The sequence below is a fragment of the Strix aluco genome, chromosome 3, assembly GCF_031877795.1.
Source record: "Strix aluco isolate bStrAlu1 chromosome 3, bStrAlu1.hap1, whole genome shotgun sequence".
NCBI classification, from domain to species: Eukaryota; Metazoa; Chordata; class Aves; order Strigiformes; family Strigidae; genus Strix; species Strix aluco.
The window spans coordinates 35665579-35685604 of record NC_133933.1 but is presented as its reverse complement, the minus strand read 5'-3'; the positions used below and the strand labels follow the sequence as shown (position 1 = coordinate 35685604).

Here is a 20026-nt window from a genome sequence, read left to right as displayed (position 1 = left end):
AGAACCACAAATGATAAGGGCAAACTTAAGTATTTACTTTAAAGTATGAAAAGAAAAAAGTAGACATTTACAAATTATGAAGTACTAATGGAATTTTTGCACTTTTATGAAGTACTAATGGAACATCGCCAAAAGGTTCATATGAACTACCAGTGAAATAACATCCTCTTTGAAATAGTACATCTGATCAGAATGTAAGGAGGTGTTAGATTTAGTTTTTCAGCAAACGATACAAGCTCTACTGCAGGAATCAGTGAAAAGAAAGGATGCAAGTGTAGATAAAGATGGCGTGGGAGGGTGTATGTGGTATCAGAAGCATTCGTTCTGGAATTTACCTAACCGAAAATTCATTGAAATATAATGCAGTAAGTGTGGTTTTAATACAAAGCACAGAAATGCTGTAAAGGAGGTGTTTCAGAAAAGAAAGTGTAGAAATATACTTCTGCTTATATCCCATTTAATAATTAAGAATTTTTACAATTTAGGAAGAGGGAAGTTTTAAGTAACATTTATCAAGACAGTGAGAAGAGCATGTGCGTGGAAGAAAGTCTGCAGAGAAGCTATCAAAGGGGAAGGAAGAAGCTACTTAAAATAAGCAAGCAGAGGAAATGCAATTAAATGTTAGGACAGATAATGCAAGGAGAAATAAAAGGATGATAGATCCTGGCATTGACAATGTGCAAGTGATATTCCTTGAGCTAGCAAAATGATGTAGAGCTGACCAGGACATAGAGAGGGTACAATTTCAAAGGTATGCTATAAAAGCACTAATACAGAAGTGGCATTCAACTGTTAGGATCAGATGACAGGCATACCTTCTCAGCTGGTTTATGTATGTGTATGTGCCAGGTTGAACAATCACATTTTATGGGCATGATTATGAAGGATGCTTTCTGAACTTTGATTCAATAAATCAAAGTGTATTCTGTAAATACACGGCACAATCTGTGTATGCTATAAAATGCGTGTGCTGGTTGTCCTTTTCTTTTCCATTTCTGGGCTCAGCTCCTCAGTCCAGAAATTCTTGTACTTTCTATTGCTCTTTTAACCTTTGGACAGCATCTCACATGTGTTTACAGCTTCTGTACAAAAGCTGAATGCAGCTATCTATTAATTAATTTGCCAGGCACAACTTCACAGAGAGAGGGGAGTGTTCTCTTCTGTGATCTTGCAATGTTTTTAGATGTGAGGAAGTGTGATTGGTGTTCAGTGATTGCCAGAGCTTTTACCCAGATTATGAAACACATATTATGATTATGAAGATGATCAGCGTATGTTTGCTTCAGGAGGTATACCAGCAGAGAGATCAATAACGAATGTAATTGCAGCTATTCTCACTTCAGATTTTATTTTTGTTTGTTAGGGAGAACAGGAGGAGGTTCTCCTTGCATATAAATTTATAAAGACCAGTGATATGAGCAGAAAACAAAATGTTTGTAAAATAAAAAGTAGAGAAAGTGAAAGTTTGGTGCAGAAAGTAGTAGGCAGAAACCAAAGGCAGAATGATGAGTCAGCTTGTAATATATCTTGCAAATAAAGGGTTTATACTTACGACTTGGGACACATTAAATACGTTTAGTACACGGTTGAATATTTCCGTGCAATAAACTCAGAGGTACAGTTCAAACTCAATTTTGGATACTTAGGATTAACTCATTTTACGGATTTATGAGTCACTCGGTTCTTTATAAAGAAGATAGACTAAGATCCAAAATATACAAAACACATCTTAATTTATGGAATAATGTTCTGACTTTCAAAGTCCAATAAAAGGAACTACAGTTCTTCCAAAGTGTTAGCATTTATTCACTGTGTCTTATGTAAACTATTGCCATCGACAGTGACTCTGCACTGCATCAAGATTTCTGCAAGGAGACAGATAAAGGGCTTATCTCCTGCATGTATTCTGACTTCACAGTTTTCCTGCTCCATTGACTTGCCTGTCTTTGGCCCTTTGGTACCATATGTGAAGCTTTCTTCAAGATGGGGGGAAAAAAACCCCACCTTTTTATCCCAGAAACATGGTGAACATCAACTGCATCAAAAATTCCCAGTTATAAAATGCTGCGGTTGGTGGCACAGCCACACTTGTGGCTCATCTAAGTGCTTCTCACTTCTACAGCTATTCAAAGGTTTATTTTCCAGTGCGTGATACAGTTTATCTCTGGAGCTTTGCATTGAATAAAATACGGATAGTCCATCGGGCTCTCCTGACAGTGTTACTGATGTTGACCACATTAAGAGGTTAGTGGTGAGGACACTGAAGAAAGAAGCACTGCTGGGTCTAGAAGGCTGAAGTGTACGGATCTGCTGCATGCTAGTAAGAAAAACACTACCCATTTATGAGATCTAATAACGGATTGAGCATGGTAATATTATGCTTCTCTGTTAAAACCTTGGCTACATACATGCACACAGCATGTTCTAAATTTACTCCTTCCTAACCATGCATTTTCTTTTTTTTCTCTAGGGCATATTTCAAAACGTTTGTCCCTCAGTTCCAGGAGGCAGCATTTGCTAATGGGAAGCTTTAGGCAGCCTCAGACACAGAGACGATACTGGACAGATCCTTCAGTCTGCACATGTCAGCCCATAAGAAGAATGCCTGGAAATGGGTTGGATTCTCTTGATAGGTGCTTTCTTGCCTCTGAAATCGTTTTGGTAGGCTTCAGGTTTTGTCAGATTTCTAAAACAAAGACCTCACTAGCATGCTTAAACTGAATATTTGATATTTGTTCTGTCCCTTTGCCTCTGCCACCACCATTACTTTGTATATCTACTGGATTAAATTTAAAAGGGCGTGTTTTGATGTGATAACATTTTCTTGTGCCAACAATGTCCTTTATGTTATGCCTTGTTTCCTTGCCTTCAGATGGTGTCAATTGGATTTTTTTTTCCCACAGAAATATGATGTAATTTGTATATTTAGTTAACATTTCCAGCTTATCCTAAGAAAATACAAAACTGCCGTATGTACCAGGAATGCCTAATGGACTGTACAGTGCCATATTCTGCCTTGGAGGTTTGCGTCTCACTGTGGTTGTTATTCTCACAGGTATGGATATGGGTTGCACAGTTCAATTCTCAGTGCCTTTCAAGTGGGTCTGATATTAATATGGCAGGGTGTTGGCAATTTTTTTTTTTTTATATTTTAGTTGAAAGCTCATCTTATATGAAATGCTATGCTTTTATGCTTTGTTTTTATTTCCAGTTGTACAATTTTGGTGTTTTTCTAAAGAACTCCCCTTGCCATTATGATGAAATTCTACTTCTTTAGTACCAATGCACAAGAAACTAATTGTATACATCAGTATAACAAAATAAAGCTCTTTCATAGACCTGTAATTTTTCCAAGTAAGATAAATACTTCTAAGAAGCAAACTTTCAACAAAGAAATTAATGATGTCTTGGAAAATACCTGATGAAATAGTGTATGGCTATAGGTATTTACCTTAATGGTTAAGTTCAACATGTCTTCTCAGAAATAATTTTAAGTGTATATAACTGGAAACATTACCTCCCCTAATTCTGAAATGCCAAATGCAAAATCCAACCTATTCATCCTTTCTTTCACGCTTGTGTCAGGTGCACCAGTTGGGGCTAACTGTCACAATGTCACTTCCCAAATTAATTTGTAAATAGACCAGGGTACTTTCCAGTAAGGAATAAAATTAACAGTGTATGTTCCTTGTAATGGCATATGGAAAATGTGCCCTACTTCTGCTAAATATAAGGAACTAAATGAATAGTATGCAGATGATACAGTGGCACTGGAAAACAGTTAATTTTAAATTATTAACTATAGCACCAATATCTGCTTATGCAATGAAATCTCATCAAATTACTTGATTGGCAGTATTCTCCTATCCTTTCTAAAACTTGTTATTTTACATTAAAAATAGTGCTTTCCAGGGGAGTGTCCACCTAGAAAGTGTAGATGGGTTTTAAGCAGTGAAGCTTAATAATTAAGAATTATGCAAATAATTTGCCTCTAGAAACTACAGGTATTTTTAGCTAGTTTATAGGCAAAATTTTAGTTTATGTTTAATATTGAAGTTCTTGGCTGGAAATTAAGCTGCAAACAAAATCAGAAGCTTTACTGCAAATCTACGGAGGAGGGGGCATATTCTGTCCTGTGACCTACCCCCTTGTGACTCTGCATTATCTGAGGGCTGTAAAAGGCTCCAAAGGTCTGAGCCTGAATTCCCTCTGTGGAGGCATTGCATTAGGCTTTTGCGTGCAAATCAAGACTTACAGCAGATGTGGAGGGTAATGGTTTTATGTGAATACCAAAACCATAACTGAACAACATTAAATGACTCAAAACACACATTGTTCAGTATACCAGGATGATCTCACATCTGCATTTCTTTGGATAAGCTAACTCTTGTGAATGGGGTGGGAGAAGGAGGAGGGCTAACGAAAGACATTTGTTCAATTGATCAAATCTGATAGAAACCATCTCTAACATCTTCAAAAGGTAAAAACCAAACTCTCATTTGCATCAGCAGATTCCTGGAATCTTATATTTTATACCCCTGTGTTTGCTTCAGTGTTGTAGTGATTGCCTCGTGAACATGGTGTTTGCTTTGTATACCTGATTGTCCAAGTGGCACCAGTATTTTTTTTTATCTTTTCAGAGGTTACCATGATTCAAAGGCTAGCAATTGCAAAACGTCTCAAAAAGATGTCCACTCTTCAGAATTAATATGGATTTTCAACCAAAAATGCATCCTTCACATCAGTCCTCTTGTAATTTTGGACAAAGGACTGCTTTATTATTAAAGGACTAAGAGTTTTAGAAGCCATGTAAGCAAAGACTTTGAGGATCTAACCTTATGTTGAATTCAGTAGTTTCATCAGCTTTTCACTTGCATATATGGAAATGAAACAATGGTTTCAGTCTAATTTTACATCATGGTACAACCGGTAGTATTTGGGGAGAAAAAAATGTTGAAAAGTTTAGAAACTGAACTGTTTGTGGTTAAGATAAAGTCTGGCAAGCCTATCAATTTTTAGATTAGAAGAAAAGGATTTTTTCTTACACTTGCTGAACATTTTCTTTATTTCAAAGCCACCCTGCACTCATTGACCTGCACAGCATTTTATGGAGCCCTTCCTGATAGTTCTCAGAAGAATGTACTGGGGGTGTTAGCACTACAAATGGAGTTTTGGGAGGGAAAACATGGAAATGAATAAACTCTTCTCTCCAGAAGGATTACCGTATAATACTACATCAGAAAAGAGAGTTAGATTGAACAATTTTATATCGAATCAAGTATTTGTTGAAGGCGTTTAGGTTAGGCACAGAAGTTGTAATCTAATAAGTTGAAGTTATTTCTGTTATCTCCTGTTTCATGATAGTATCCATTGTGGCCAGCTTAATGGCAATTAGGCTTTCTTTCCTATTATGTGATATATGCAATTGAAAGGAGCAATCAGACCTAGACTAGTTTCTTTGGTTTACGAGAACCACAAAACATAAGAGAAAAATAACAATGTTACAAACATATCGAAAAGCCTAAATTCTACTCTGTTATAATTTTGAATGAAAGAATGCAGTAAGTCTCAAGTTATTAAGTCCCATTAAGACCTTTTCCAAAGGTCCTTAAAGTGCAAACTTACATCAAGCCTTTATTCATCTGCATATGTAATCCACTGTGCTAGAAGTAATAAAAAATCTTTCAGAATCAAAGTTCGACTTTTTGTGAACTTGTTGGAAAGACTGGACAAACAGCTGAAAGAATAAATAAAAGTTAACTATATCGTACATAGTTTGGCCTTCATTGATCTTTCTGTTGTGCTGGTCATCACTTCATTGATCAGCACATTTCATTTGCTGAATTAGCAGCGTTTTCAGTATCATCTGTGTCCTTGAACATACTCCCATTCATATATGAAGTAGACTTGATTCAGTTTTTGAGAAGAAAATCATTGCCAGAATTAGCACAGATCTCCTACGCATCGTTAGATCCTCACTAGGTGTGTTTCTCTGTGTGTTTCCTTTCTCTCATCCTGTCTGGCACTTGCAGCAATAAGCATCTTTGGTGAATCAGTTGGGAGTCGAGATTTAGCAATGAAGTGCAGTACCTTAAGTCTAACTTCAGGTGGTTTTACACAGAGACTTCTTACCTAGGAAAGAGGGGAGTAAGTCTGGGTAGTCTCCATCAGGCAGTGCCCCCTAATACAAGGCTGGGGGTTTAGCAGAGGTGAAAAACCCTTTAAGTAGTGAGTAGGGACTGCTGCTTAGACATCATTCTGTGTCAGTACCCTTAATGACCAGAGAAGCAGCAGGCGGTAGAAACCCGTAGTAGCACATGAGGGTCACCCCTGCAGGTCTGAAAGACATTCCTAATACCATGTCTGTGCAGCAGCAATACATGAAGGCGTAAGTCCTTTGTCAGTGGAGAAGGGGAGTTCCTCACCTTTCCAGCCTTGTGAGAAGGGCATACTGCGAGGAGGTAACAATCTTTGGACACAGCTTCTGACCACGACTGTTAATTACAGGGTGCTGTCCCTGCCCTGTGAAGCAAATGAAGTCTGTGACCAAACTGACTGCCAGTGAACACTCTTCCCTTAAATTATTTATGTCTCTATAATTGATGTATTGTAACGCTCATTAAACCTAAAGGTTACACTTACTTCTTAAATGTTACTGAAAATCCCTTAAGTCATCTCCTTTTCAGTTTTTGTTTTCAGGTGTCTGTGATGTTCTGGGACAATTTTGTTTTATCCTTACTAGTTACTGCTATTTTTAGCAAGTTTGAGGTTTATGTTTTAACAAAGCAACAAGGTATGTGTTGGCATCTTATGGGCCTACGTTAAACATAGAATTATTTGCTGTAAAAATAATCAGTAGAATCTGGTTTTTATTTATTAAGCCAAGTATTGTATTCTCCACCACAGAATAATTCTGAGGAGAGACTGTTGTTACCCGGAACAGAGAGGAAAATCATGCAGATGGCATTGGATACCTTTTTTGCACCAAATCTTGGTTTAATTTGCATCTTAGCATCAGTCAGGGGTAAAGTGTGTTCTCCTTTTCTGAAGGAAGCCTGCATCTAAATAAACCATTGATCAGGCTATATCTTTTCCTGTTTGTACCATGAAACAATAGGGTTTGTCCCTATGGGCAAAGCCAGTAAAAGTCTGAACAATATACATCAACAGTACAGCTTTTTTTAATATTTTTATTTACCAATTTCTGTAGATTCAGAGAATAATTTCAAACTTTGTGCTGGGGAAAGGTAAACAACACAAGTATGTGAAACATGCAAGTAATTTTAGCTACATATGAAATAAAAGACTAGCAGTCTAAATATTATTCTGCCAAGAACTCAAGGGTTCTACCATATATTCCTAAGCATGGGGCTTGAAAAGCCATGGCATGTAGGTGATTTTAGTGCCTCTTTTCCTATTCTATTCCTTGTCTTACATTTTAAAGCTCAATTCTTGGTTCCAAGGCACTGCACAAACACCATTTTGTTAAAATGGTAGTTACCAAGCAAAAAGGCAGGGGGGAGACTGGGATCAGCTGCTGAAAATAGGTCTTAAATCATCAAGAAATCAACAAAGGAAGCAAGGTTTGGCGGCTGCCCTGCCACTTGCTGAGTCTACAATATGGGCCTTCAAACGCGTCCCCAGTGCAAATTGAAAAAAATACAGGAGGTTTTTCTTGCAGTGCTAAAGAATAAATACAGTTTTAAACAACAGGAAGTAAAGCAAGCATTTAATTGCAGGCATGAAAAGCAAAATACACAGTAGAAGTCTAACGTTATTTGTGCCTACGGTTCCCCACGTTTTTCCTGTCACCAGAGAGGGTGAAGAATTAATGCCTCGTGCTGCAGCTGCCCATGGTGAAAATTGATCCTTGGGGTGCTCTGTGTTTTCATCAAACTCTATTTAAACCCTAATGATGCTTTTTCTATCCCTGAGGATAGCAATGCAGTACCAGGGAAAAGCAAATCTTATGCTATCAGGGGTTTCTCTTCCACTGCTGCTCCGTTTCAAACCCTTGATTTGGGTGGGGCGAGTACTTTGTAAGCCATCAAGCCTGCCAGCAAACAGGGTACATTTTATTTCCTCGGTGTTTATTTGAAATGATTCAAGCTGATTATAATTTGACATCTTGTTTCCTTTATTCCACTGTCCCTTTCAGCAAAAGTTTTTCAGTACTTTTTTAAAAATCAGAGCCATCGAGGCTATTTGTGTCTTTCGAAGGGGATGTAGCACTGCTGTGAGAGTAGCAGCTCGAGATTGGAGCAGTGCGTTTCTTCTCTGAACTGCACAGTCAGCAGCAGCCCAAGCATCACACACCCCCTCCAGCGAACCTCACTTGAACTTGGCCTGACAGGATGACAACCAGGAGTGACAAAAACTCTGACCTTTTTTTTGCTTTTCCTCAGAGGGCTAGTGAAACGGCCTCTGCTGGGTCAGTTGCTGTACGTAGCCTCCTCCACTGCCTAGGTCCCCCTCGCTCCCTCTCCGTGAGACCATGGCTGTAAGAGGTAACAGGCTTAGGTTGCTTATCAGCTAGGGCTGGGTTCATTTTTGTATCCAACAGAGGAGCTGGGCCAGAGGGGAATGCCACCCTGCTGCTGCTGAAACCGGGCATTTCCTCTTAACGCCGTAAATAGGAAAAGGCAAGCTGCAAAATCCAGCTGCAACTCAAGTACAGCCCTGCCAGCTATGGGTGATTTCTTGTGTGTTTTGGCCAACAGAACCTGCTCTCTATTCAGCTGCCTCTGTTCTACCGGAGAGTGGACACTGCAGAAAACTTTCTCCTTGCATCTCCAGCCCTAGGGACACGTAAAAGGTTGAAGGGCCGTCAGCAATCAGCTTCTCATCTGAACTTTTCTATCCTCGTTATGAGAAGGGGAAGCAAAATGTCCAAAATAAAATCTGTATTATAGAAATAGCTTGTTTCTTGCATTCCTTCAGTTCCGTGGCTTGTTTCAGTGGTTGTTTCATCATCGCTCTCTGGTGAAAAAATATACGGTAGCATGCTGCGTTTCCTAGACTGTCTGCACTCATCTCCCTGTCCCTCATATTCAGTAGGTGCTGTGTCTTAGAATCTCTGTTTGCCTCTGGACCATAGGGGTGCTCTCAGGCAGCCAACAGGTGAACCAGGAAAGAGGACGGCATCTTCTGGTTTCAGCAAGAAGGAGGTGAGTTTGGGTGAATGAGTTTGTGCTGTGAGAATTGGGCTCATTTTCTTCAGAGCACCTACAGCACTGGTAGCCAAGAAGAAATAACAGCTTCTGTCTAATGGGGTCAGATAGCTAAGTGGAGCAGTTTCCGCACAGTGGAGGCTGGTATAATTATACGCTGGGCCGTGGCGTGTCTGGTCCTAATAGCACCCGGGACTCTTGTGAGTGACTCAGCCACTGCTTGAGGCTAATTATGGGCAGGTTGCATGAAAAACCCCCACAACTTGATCCTGCCTTCCTCTCTTCCAGTGGATGGGTGTTCAGTACTGACATGGATTGCTCATGCAAAGCTGGTTAAATGCCTGCTCATGAGGAAAAGGCTTTTCAAAGCAAGGCTGCAAACAACAGTCAGAGGTGTCTGGTTCGAAGAGGAGGTGGTGTCTTTCAGGACACCGCTCGGTCGAATCCGCCTCCCTGCGTCTGGCATTACCCGGTGCTGGGGTACTTTATAAGAGAGATTCCAAAATAATCTAATCACTTGATTTGTCATGCTTGTATGGATGACGGGAGTATTTCTTCTGCATTTGCAATGGCCATTTTGTTGAATTTAGCATTACTTTTATTATGGTGTTTTAAAAATGGGTCATGGGATTATTTGGCCCTTTTTAAAATTGAACCGTGTAAGCACCATGGTATACTCTGGAAAAAGGCTCCCCACATTAGCTATGCATTGTGAAGTGTTATTTATCTTTTCTGCTCGAGATACCTTGAAGCAGGCTCAAGATGCAGGTCGTATGCTTGAAGTCAGCTCAGAGAAAATTCTCAAAAGGTGCTGGAGGTTACCAGCATCAGTTAACACGTTAATTGTACAGACCCCATCTTTGCTAAGAATAACTTCTACTGATTTTAAAGCATATATGGGAAAGAAACATCAAAAGTATATACCTATGTCTAGCGTTACATACACAGGATTTGGGGAGCTGCAAGAAGCTGTTGAAATAAATTTGCAGGGTGTTTCATGACTCCTTTGTTCAGGCTCTGTCAGATTATGTTTATGGGGAAGACCTTTATCAAAAAGTCTTCCTCCAGAAGCAATACCATCAAAAGCACAAATCTCCAGGATACCAAGCCCAGGGCAGAGAGCATTTCCACCAAGAGGACCCAGTCCAGCAGTGGAAGAGGCGCTCCTGGAGATTGGGGCATCTTCCTGGGGATTTATGAGACACAAGTAGGCAAAGCCATGGCAGTCCTCATCTAGGAACTGGTGACAGGCCTGCTTCAAGTGAAAGGTTGGACTAAATGACCTACAGACATACCTCTCAGGCAACTTGGACGTGGTTTTATTAACTTTTTTAAAACCTGTGATGCAGATCTAAGCACAACCAAGCACAACCTGATATTATCTACCTCTAAAGATTGTTCAGAGGCGATAGCACGTAGAAACAAAATGAAGAGCAGAAATGGTGAGATTTCAAAAGCTCACTGTTTCTAACCATTTTTAGATCTTAGAAGTGCAAAGACATAAATTCAGTACCTTTTCAAGTCACTCACTTATGTTAGTAGGAACAGCTGCAAAAATGTGGCTGATACCTATACAACATGATGCTTTTAAGTAACTGCCTAAGCTAATCCTGAGCAGAGCAGCTTGAGTACTTGAAGCACTATAGACATATTGCATCATCCCTTCATTTTTATGAAAGGTACCTTGATGTTGCCTTGAAGAAAAACCATGTTTGGATTTGAAAGTAGGCTGGGCATCTGGGGCCAATGCTCCCTGTATACAAACAAGATGCTTCTTCAGGGAGGAGCTAGGGCTGGAAACTGGTCCAACGTGCATTGAATTCTAGTTGTTTGGAGTTGTTTAGACTATTTAAAGAGCAGCCCACAAACAGGAAAGAGTTAAAAGCGAGTGAAATGAGATGCTTCATGGGCCACCATATCAGGGCAGTCTGGAAATTGTAGCGAGAAGCCCCCTGCATGCCAACCTGAGGGGCCCGTTTTCAGGGAAGTTAGCTTTTACATTCTGACATCTTGCTATAGAAAAATAAGAATTGTTTTGAGGTTTGTCTTTGCGCCTAGTCCTGCCACTCAAGATTAAATCTCGCAGACAAAACAAGCTGTTTGGGAGGCGGACCAAGAATGCCTTTACAGTGAAGAAAAATATAAACACTCAGCCAACTGTGATTAACTATTGAATGCAAAACACTCCCTGGGTTTTGTTTATTTGTAGATTGTAGAGAAAGCTCCCAAGCTGCCATGCTTTCAGTGTGAAAACACTTCAGCCTCTGCAACCCACTGTTGCTGGGGGAAGGAAAGGATTTTGTCCAAGCTGGTTTTTGGGGGCCTTTTTTTTTCCAAATGTGTTGTTTATTTGGTTTTGCAAAGGCGATGTACCCAGTTTCCTCTCATTGTGCGTATTCCTGCCTCCAGCTGCTCACACCTGAGCTGGACTTTGGCTCCTTCCCCTCTTACTCCACCAGGCAGGACGGGCCAAGAGACCCTGGCTCAGTTGCAGCGCTGCCAGCCGCACTGCCATGTACAGGGTCCTGCTGTCCTCTGAACACTGTCCAGATGAGCACAGGGAGAAGCTGTCATTAAAACAAAAAAAACAAAAAAGTGCTTGTGAGCAATTGCTTACTGCTCACAGGCAACTCTGGGCATCCCCAAGCTTTGAGGCGGCTGCTGGAATGACGGTGTACAAAGAGCCCAAGCCCTTTGCAAGGTGCTTCATGTGTATATTTACCTATCTGTGTTAGCAAAATTAAAATGTCCAAGTTTACAGCCAGTTTTAGATTTCAAGGAAGGGAGAGAAAGTGGGTGCTGGCAGACAGAGAGGGAAGGAACAGAGGCTCATCACCACTGTGCTTCGTTCGGTCTGGAACGACACTGCTGAGTGCAGTGAAATTATCCTGGGAGGACTGACTGCAAAGTACTTCTTGTAAATGTGGAGTAAATGTTTATATGGAGTTTTATTCTAGTTTTATAACCCAATTTAAACCAAGTGTGACGCCGCTTGAGCCATGCACAGTCTGGGTGCTGCGTTGGTGCTGTAAAGGCTGAAGGTGGAGGCAAGTACGTGGAATTGTGCAGGATTGCTTTTCAAGGATAAGGAAATGCACAAAGTAAACAATGTTAATTGGGAAAGAAAAGCAGGATTATTAAGACTCCTTCGGCTCCAGTTTTCTAAATTACAGGAGTCAACGCATTTGTATTTTGTTATTAACTTATTAGTGCATCTTTAGATGCAGCGCTGGACAGGCCTGTTGGGAATTTTAACATTTAAAGCTGCACTTTCATCCCTCTGCTGTGCACGTACATCAGCGAGCCCTCTAAGGGAAGGGCCATACAGCATGGCTTCCTCCTGTTTTAACATTAGTTATCAAATGCGTATAAATTAAAGCACGGGCTCTGCAGTCATGTCTGTTGGCGTGACAACACTGTGCATTCCACGGTGAAGGCAGAATCAGGGCTCCTCAGTCCCAACTCCCCAGATTGAGTTTTTACCACTTAAGTAGTAAAACTGCAAAGGACAGTCTTAACAGCAGATTAGACAAAAACAGTCAAGGAGATTTGGCCCAAACAGGCTCTTATTTAGGAGCCAGTTGACTCTATGAAATGTAAGCCATACGCAATCATTTAAACACAGGATTAAGTGCTCATGTAGTACAGCCTTTTCCCCAAGCTCGAACTAGAAGGCCTTCCCATACAGTTACTGCAGGTGTGATCGGGACACACCAGTATGCACAGATATGTCAGCTTTTCGGTTTGGTTTGTTTTTTGTAGTCATGTTGTTTTTTTCTTGAAGGACTGCTTAGCTTATTTCATTGACAGTAAAGTCACTTCTGGCTGCTCCCTGAAGTTACAAGGAACAGACCCCTGAATTAACTCTTCCATCATTTTACTATATTACTCCTCTTTAAAAACAAAACAGGATCCAAACCATACTGCAGCAGTTTCTGTACGTGTAAACAGCAAAACTGATAACATCTAATCAGCCTCTTTGCCAAGGCAAGACAGCAAGAAGTTCTTGCTTTATAACATTAAAAATGCTTTGTAGTTATATAGGACTTTTCATGCGAGGACATCAAAGTGCATTACAGGTATTAATTAATTAGGTTTCACAACACCCTTCTGAAGTATTTGTGTCTATTTTACAAACAAGGGACTGAGGCAAAAAGCAGGGATGTAATTCGTCCAGGGCAGCATGGCCGCTCAGTGGCGGGACAAGGGCCGGGCTCGGCCGTGCTGCAGACAGTGCCGCTGCTCCCACCCTTGCCCGGGTGCGGGGAGGCCATGCCCGGTCTCGGTGTGAGGCTGGGAGACAGCTCGGTCCTCAGCTCGACCTGGGTCCCTCCTGCCGCACCCCACCTGCATTGCCCGGGAGCAGACATGCCGGGAAGGGCGGTGCGCGGGCTCCCCGGCTGCCCTGGCTCGGCCGCGGCAGCCGCTGGGCCTGTGCCTGAGCTGGCGCCCAGTGGCAGGACAGACCCGGTGGGGTGCCGTAGGGGCGGCGCGGGGCCAAAGGCTGTGCTCCTCCCCATGTAGGCTCAGGGCTCTTCACTCTGCTCCATCGCACAGCGTAGCCATGCCCTGAGTCACCGGGTGCAAGATTCCAGTCCTTTAGACCATTGCCTAAAGTTGGAAGTCTTTTGATGTTGGTTGGGAATAGGCAGCTGTCAGCTGTGCCGGCATTGCCCGCCTGGGCTCACACCAGGGCTCAGGGCCAGCCTGCTCCTCCGCCAGCTCTGCTCGTCGGAGGCCCCGGCTGATGCCGGGCGTGCTCAGCGCCTGTCTCCTCGTCGCCTGTGGGAACGAGCCGTACGTAAGGCAGTGGTCCCTGCCAGTCTTGTTGACATCAAAGAGGCGAAGAAGCTGCCACCACCACCGTCTTGTTCAGCAGCTGCATGGCTGAGAGGAGCCACTGTGCAGGCAGGGCTCCCGAGGATTTCCCCTCAGCGCTGAGCAAGGCCCCCAAACCCAGTGGGAAAAGAGATGGCGCCCAATGGCTCTGCCTCCCACAGTAGCGAAACCTCCCGGTGGGGCAACACGAGCGTGGTCAGGAGAGACGGGTTTGGGCGAGGAAAGTGCGCGGGTCTGGGGCTGAGCACGAGCAGCCGGCTGAGGAGGTGGCTGGGCTGGAAGCCTCCTTCCCAACAGGAGGAAGGTGGGGGAGCATTTGCATGCCACTGCTCTGTCTTCCTGCTCCAGCGGCAAGGTATGCCTGCCTCTCAGGAAACTGCCCCAGAGCTCTTTGATCAGCAGAAAGAATAATGGAAAAAATTTATTTAATAGAGGTCATATTAACATAGATTCCATTGGCTGAATGGGGAAAATCTTAAAATAGATGATGTTCCTTAAGAAGAAAAAAAAAAATCAGATTAAGACCAGATGAGCCTTGTCCAACTAAGAAGCATAAAATGTTCTTCCCAGCATGTTGTGGTTATTTTGTAATAACCATGCATTACACTGATATGCCTATGTAATTGCATACAGGGAGAACAGGAGTAGCGTGTAGTATGAAATTGCCAGACACCATCAGCTACCGTAAAGTAAAGCCTATTCGTAGTGGTCCACATTTCTCCCTTATCTTATATGTCAGTCGTTCCCTTCCTTGTGTCATTTTGCCTGAGTAAGATTTTTTTTTTTCTTCAAGATTTGACCCCATAACTTTAGGAAGAGGAAAGTGTCCTAGAAGACCATCTCATTGTTTCATTCACTCTCCTTGAATCCTTAATGTTTAACCTACTACAAACAGTTTGTAAATGAAAGATGCCAGAAGACAACATAATATCTGATTTCAGTTCTCCTTGATCCCACCCAGGTTTCTGATGTCCTGACTGAACCAAAATGTGGAAGTTCCTCTAAAAGCTGCATAACTATTGAAAAAAAAAAGACAACAAATCCAGTTGGCCAAGGTACAGTCTTCAGGCCCTGGTTCAAACATGACATTTAAGCACTTGCTTAACTTACTAATTGAAGTCAATGGGATTTCAAGCACTTTGCTGAAATGGGAGATTTTGTGGACAACGTTTGTGCCAGTACATTTGTAATACAGAAATCAAGTCGTGCCAGGTTTATTTTGGCTCCGGGTTTCTTTGTGGTGGTGATTGACAAATCCACAGAATTGGACTAATACCAGAGAGGTGATGACTATAAGAGAAGCGATGACAAGAAATAATAAATTTTGAACTGGCAAACGCTTTAACTTGGGCAGACTGAAAACTTCTACGTAAGGGAACAAAGAGGTCCATTTATGCTGATAAATGCACTCTTTTCAGGAAGACCTTCAGTTAATCAGCAACTAATGTGCTGGGACAGCTAAAAATTTTGAAGCAAATCCTTTTGTAAGTGGTGTAACTACACCAAAGCTTTTGGAAATGGGCAGGTTTACATCACTCGATAGCCTAGTCATATAATCTTATAATCACTTTGAAAAAGATTCATTTCCTGGAGAAAAAATTTTGTGCCTTTGCATTGCAGGCAATAGGACGGAGCTCAGCATGGTAATGGATTTCGTGTCTGTTGCTGGAGGTTGTCCAAACCCACCCGACTAACCAATAAATCACTACCTAATTGAAAAGATTCACAGAAACAGATTACAACATCGAGAACGGAACCAGTATGGTAGGAATTAGACTGACAGTGTCCATACGTAGGGTGTGGTGTCAAAAAATGATCTTACAGCCTGCCCCCACTTGCCCTTCTTCCTCCTCTTCCTCCTCCTGCTGCTCCTTGCTGCCTGATCGTTCCCTTCGTCCTCTGTGCTGGCTCCAGTACATACCTGGTCGCATGGAGAGCAAGTTCAACTCACTAACCCAGCGAAAAACAAAAGATTTTTTTTGGTTGGCTTCATTTTTTCCTGTTTTAATGAGTTGACTCATTACAGCACCATCAGCCAATGCAAGCAGGGAGAGCATGGCCAGGGGGAACCTCAGTCCTACTGTGGACACCAGCAGTTATTCCAGCTTTGGCCACCTCATGATACCACACCTTGACTGTGCCGTGGCAATTTCCACTTCACTGACACAGGGCAACATGGACAAGTTATTGCCGGTACATCAAAGAGCTGGAAAAAATTAATCAACAGCACCTCCGAGCTATTAGGCATAGACTGTAGTTAGATAAAATCATAAATAATGAAATCCCGTAAGGATGTTGCACAACAAGTATTGAAGCAAAGCTCATAAAACTCTTCTTTGCTGCATTTGAGCATTTTCCTTCCACCAAAGACATCATTTTCTAAAAGCAATTTTTTTTTTTTTTGCACAGTAAACTCACGCTGGGCAGAGGCGGGAAGGGCCCCAGCCCATGTGATGTCAGGATAAATATGTGGGAAGCCAATGCAGCAGAAAATCCAGCCAGAGGAATGTCTGGTGCAGAGCGAGTGGCGCAGGAGCAGGCTGGCTGCTTCTCCCACTGTCCACGGCGCCCGCGAGGTGCGAGCGAGTGCTCAGGCTCTGGCCGTGGCCAAGGTCTGGGTGGGACGGCAGTGTGGCTGCACAGCCTTAGCCTGAGGTTTGTCTCCAGCTCGCCCACCTTCTGAGGGGATGCCGTCCCAAAACGCATGTTCCCCTCCCAAGGGTGTGCTGAGCAGAGTGAAATGGATGGGCCTGTCTATCTGATGCAGAAGCAATTAGCCTGGGCTTCAATGAAGGATTTTAGCATCTGAGTGTAGGAAAACTTAACAAAAGACCTTTGCATTAGGCTCTGCAGAGTTTGTTGTAAGCAACAAGTAACAAGAGCAGATTTAGAGATAAAGATAATAAAAAACACTGCATTCCCTTGCCCAAAAGCCTATAAATCAAGACTTTGGCTCTTCACTGCAGAAATGCTCTCGGATGTAATTGGAAACAGGCAGCACCAATCTGAAACACTTCATCGAGCTCAGTTTGCGATGACTTGGGTAAGGAGGTTTCCAGCACTCCTTGAGAAGAGGCTCCCCCTTCCTAATTAACAGGTCAGTAACTTGAAACCCTGTACCACTGCCCTACCTGTACATTTTATCTGAAGCTGCCCAGGAATTCAACAGCGATGAAACATGCACTTGAGTCGCATGGGTGAGGAGGTCCCTGTGGGCCCACCACCATCTGCACACTGGATGCGCAGGGTGAGGCACAGGGCAGAGACACCCGCGTTAGCGAAGCCACAGGGCAGATGGCCCTCTGCGTGGGGAGGAAGAGGAAGGACTCAGCCTACTGATCCTTCCCACCACGTTCCTGGAGTAGGTGACATGTAGTGCCACCACCATACAAACGGCATTTCCTCCCCACGCGTGGCATACCCATGTTGCCTCCCCTTCTGGGAGACCACCCTTGGCTTTGCTCCACTGGAGGAAAAGTTCCCACCACCTCCAGTCCAGTCACAATGCTGGAGGATCGTCTGTGACAAAGAAGAGGTTTCTTCACTCTGGGTAGTGTTCATCCCTCAGAGCCCCACCTGTGGTGGGTCAGGTGTCAAGCAGGTTTGAACTCAGAGACCAAATAGCTGTCTAAAAGATACTTGCACAGGGAAGTTGTGCTAGCATAAGACAAATCATCAGCTTAACCCCATAACACTCCTCATATGGATATTCTTCAGTTTAGCTGTTATTGCTTTGGAAAGTGCTTAATTCAAACCTAAAAGGCTGCTTGTATCCGGAACCATGCAGAAGATGACCATAATGCTATAGTTATATATCAGTAATAAACAGTGAAGCTTGCCACGGAGAGAGGAATGAGCACAGCAAGTAGTTCTGCAGAGTGCCGGTGCCAAGCCAGATCAAGGCAATAGAATTTATAGCCGCTATTATCTGCGTGAGGTATATTTATGACTCCCCTTCACATTGCTCTGATATCTTCAAATCTCACAATATTTGTGTATTCATTCCCACAGCATTCCTGTAGGTAAGGAATTTGCAAACAAGAAGCCTAATATTGGAGCCTCTCCATGCAACACGGAGCAGGGTTTGGAAGGTGGGGAAACTTCAGAGACCTTCAGCAGTTATAGGTACATCCACAAAAATTAACCAAATAATGTGATGTAAGTACTTGGGCTATCTACAAGGTAAATAGCTAAATTCCTCTGGGTTGGGCTGTGCAAGAGTTCAGACTAGATGATGCCAGTGAGTCTCTATCACTTTAAAATATACCTGAGCTGGCAACCTAAGCAACCCTGATCTGAGACTCCTTGATACAGGATGGTTGGACACATAGGAAAATGAAAGTGCTCCAAGCCCTGACGTTCTTAGTAGTAAGGGGAAATAATAAGCAAGTTTGTATAAATGGAGGTTTGATCATTTTGGGTTTAAAATAGTTCTTAAAATCTGTCTCTAATTACTCAACACCTGATTTACTATCCATTAGTTTCAGAAACTACTGATCTCACATAAAACAGTAGGAGGGACTAACACAAGACACAGGATAAATGCAACAGCATTGCTTTTCTGTTATTCAGAAAGCTTTCATGCTGATACAGGTAACATATTTTCACATCATTTTTTGCTAAATTTTTTACAGTGACATTGATTGCATTGTATTCCAAAATGAAAATAACTTATTTTTTCCTGCCCTTCAAACATATGATCTTCTAGGGGAGGACACCCTTGAGCAGAGCATGGCAGACTCGGCCGGTTTGCAGGCTGAGGCTGTTCTCTGCAGGAGGGTTTGCATTCTGGCAACTGCAGTTGGGAATTGTTCCTCTTCCGTGCCGGTCCCCAACAGATGCTTTTGGGCAAGTTTGGCCTCAGTTCTCCACGCTGTTCAATGACGAAAATTATTCGTACTTACCTTGGTGAGCTTAATTAGTACTTGTAAAGCGCTTTGAGATCTTTGGATGAAAGACTCTGTTGACAGGCAAAATATTTTTACGGTGACTGTCAAATTAAGGTCCTCTGAGCTTCCTCAGCAATTGAAGGGTTAATTAGCTCATGCCAGGAGCCTGCCAGCCCCAGCAGAGACAGAGTGCTGGGTATGAAGGTGCCCATCCCTGGCCTCTCCTAACTGGAGCAGCTTTGTTGAAGGGAATTCCCTCCCTCTTCACACCTCGGCACTAGGAGGTAATGTCCTTGCAATGCACACACGCAGCTTCCACTGGTTGTGTCGTACTTGTTTCCCTCTCCCCAGCGTGCATCCCGCATCCCGGCTGGCGGGGAGGCAGGCGTCAAGCTCCCGCTGCGGGAGCTGTGGCGGGTCGCTTTCCCTCCGTGCACAAGGGTTGTGAGCGCTGCTCATCCCCTTGGCAAGCGCTTTTCATCCGCAGTGAGAACTTTTCTGAGGAGCTCGAGAGGCTGGTGCTGGAGCAACAGGCAGGTGAATGAGCTCTTCAGAGAACGAGGTGCTGCCCAGCTCGCCAGCAGGAAACCAGCTGCGTTTCCTGGGCAGGTCACAGCATAGTACTGCAGACTGGAGGAAGGCACCCGTGAGTAAATCCTGCATCCATTAGGTGTAGCATAAAATAAAAATAAGGGAAGCCTGTGCCTCCCTTGTGGACCCCATCCCCAGGCACCACACAGGAAGTCAGAAATGATGATTTTAGCAAAGGGGAGCTTGGTCATAGTTTTGGTCAGGCACCGCAGTTGTACTGTCAAAACTGAGGCGAGCAAAAGGCCATGGCACAGTTTGCCTTTGCACCCTTTGCCCTTCCCCCTGTCGTCACGGCTTCGTTGGGCAGCTCTCAGGAGCAGTGCCTGCAGACCCCACTCACTGTGGCTCACGCAAGGCTGAAACAGCTCACAAAAAGCACATCAGCTGCTGTCCGGGCAAAACTTCACGCTTCGAGGATTCACAGCGTTGTGCTTGCATTAGTTCAGTTCAACACAGGTCTGCAGAGGGGTAGAGTTGTTAAAACCTGTGGGTGGCTTGTGAGAAAAGAAGGGGTGTCCTTGCCAGCAAAACCAGGGA

At 43.2% G+C, this 20026-nt stretch overlaps 1 protein-coding gene across 3 annotated transcripts in view; it reads left to right on the top strand.

The window, feature by feature from the left end:
- The window catches only part of BABAM2 (BRISC and BRCA1 A complex member 2), a 178704-nt gene extending 172934 nt beyond the window's left edge, over positions 1-5770 (top strand). For all 3 annotated transcript variants that reach the window (XM_074818096.1, XM_074818094.1, XM_074818095.1), the window contains one exon: positions 2471-5770. In XM_074818096.1, coding sequence (XP_074674197.1) covers positions 2471-2534 — 64 coding nt within the window. In that variant the 3' untranslated portion in view covers positions 2535-5770. The remainder of the gene's footprint in view (positions 1-2470) is intronic.
- Positions 5771-20026: the final 14256 nt, after the last annotated feature.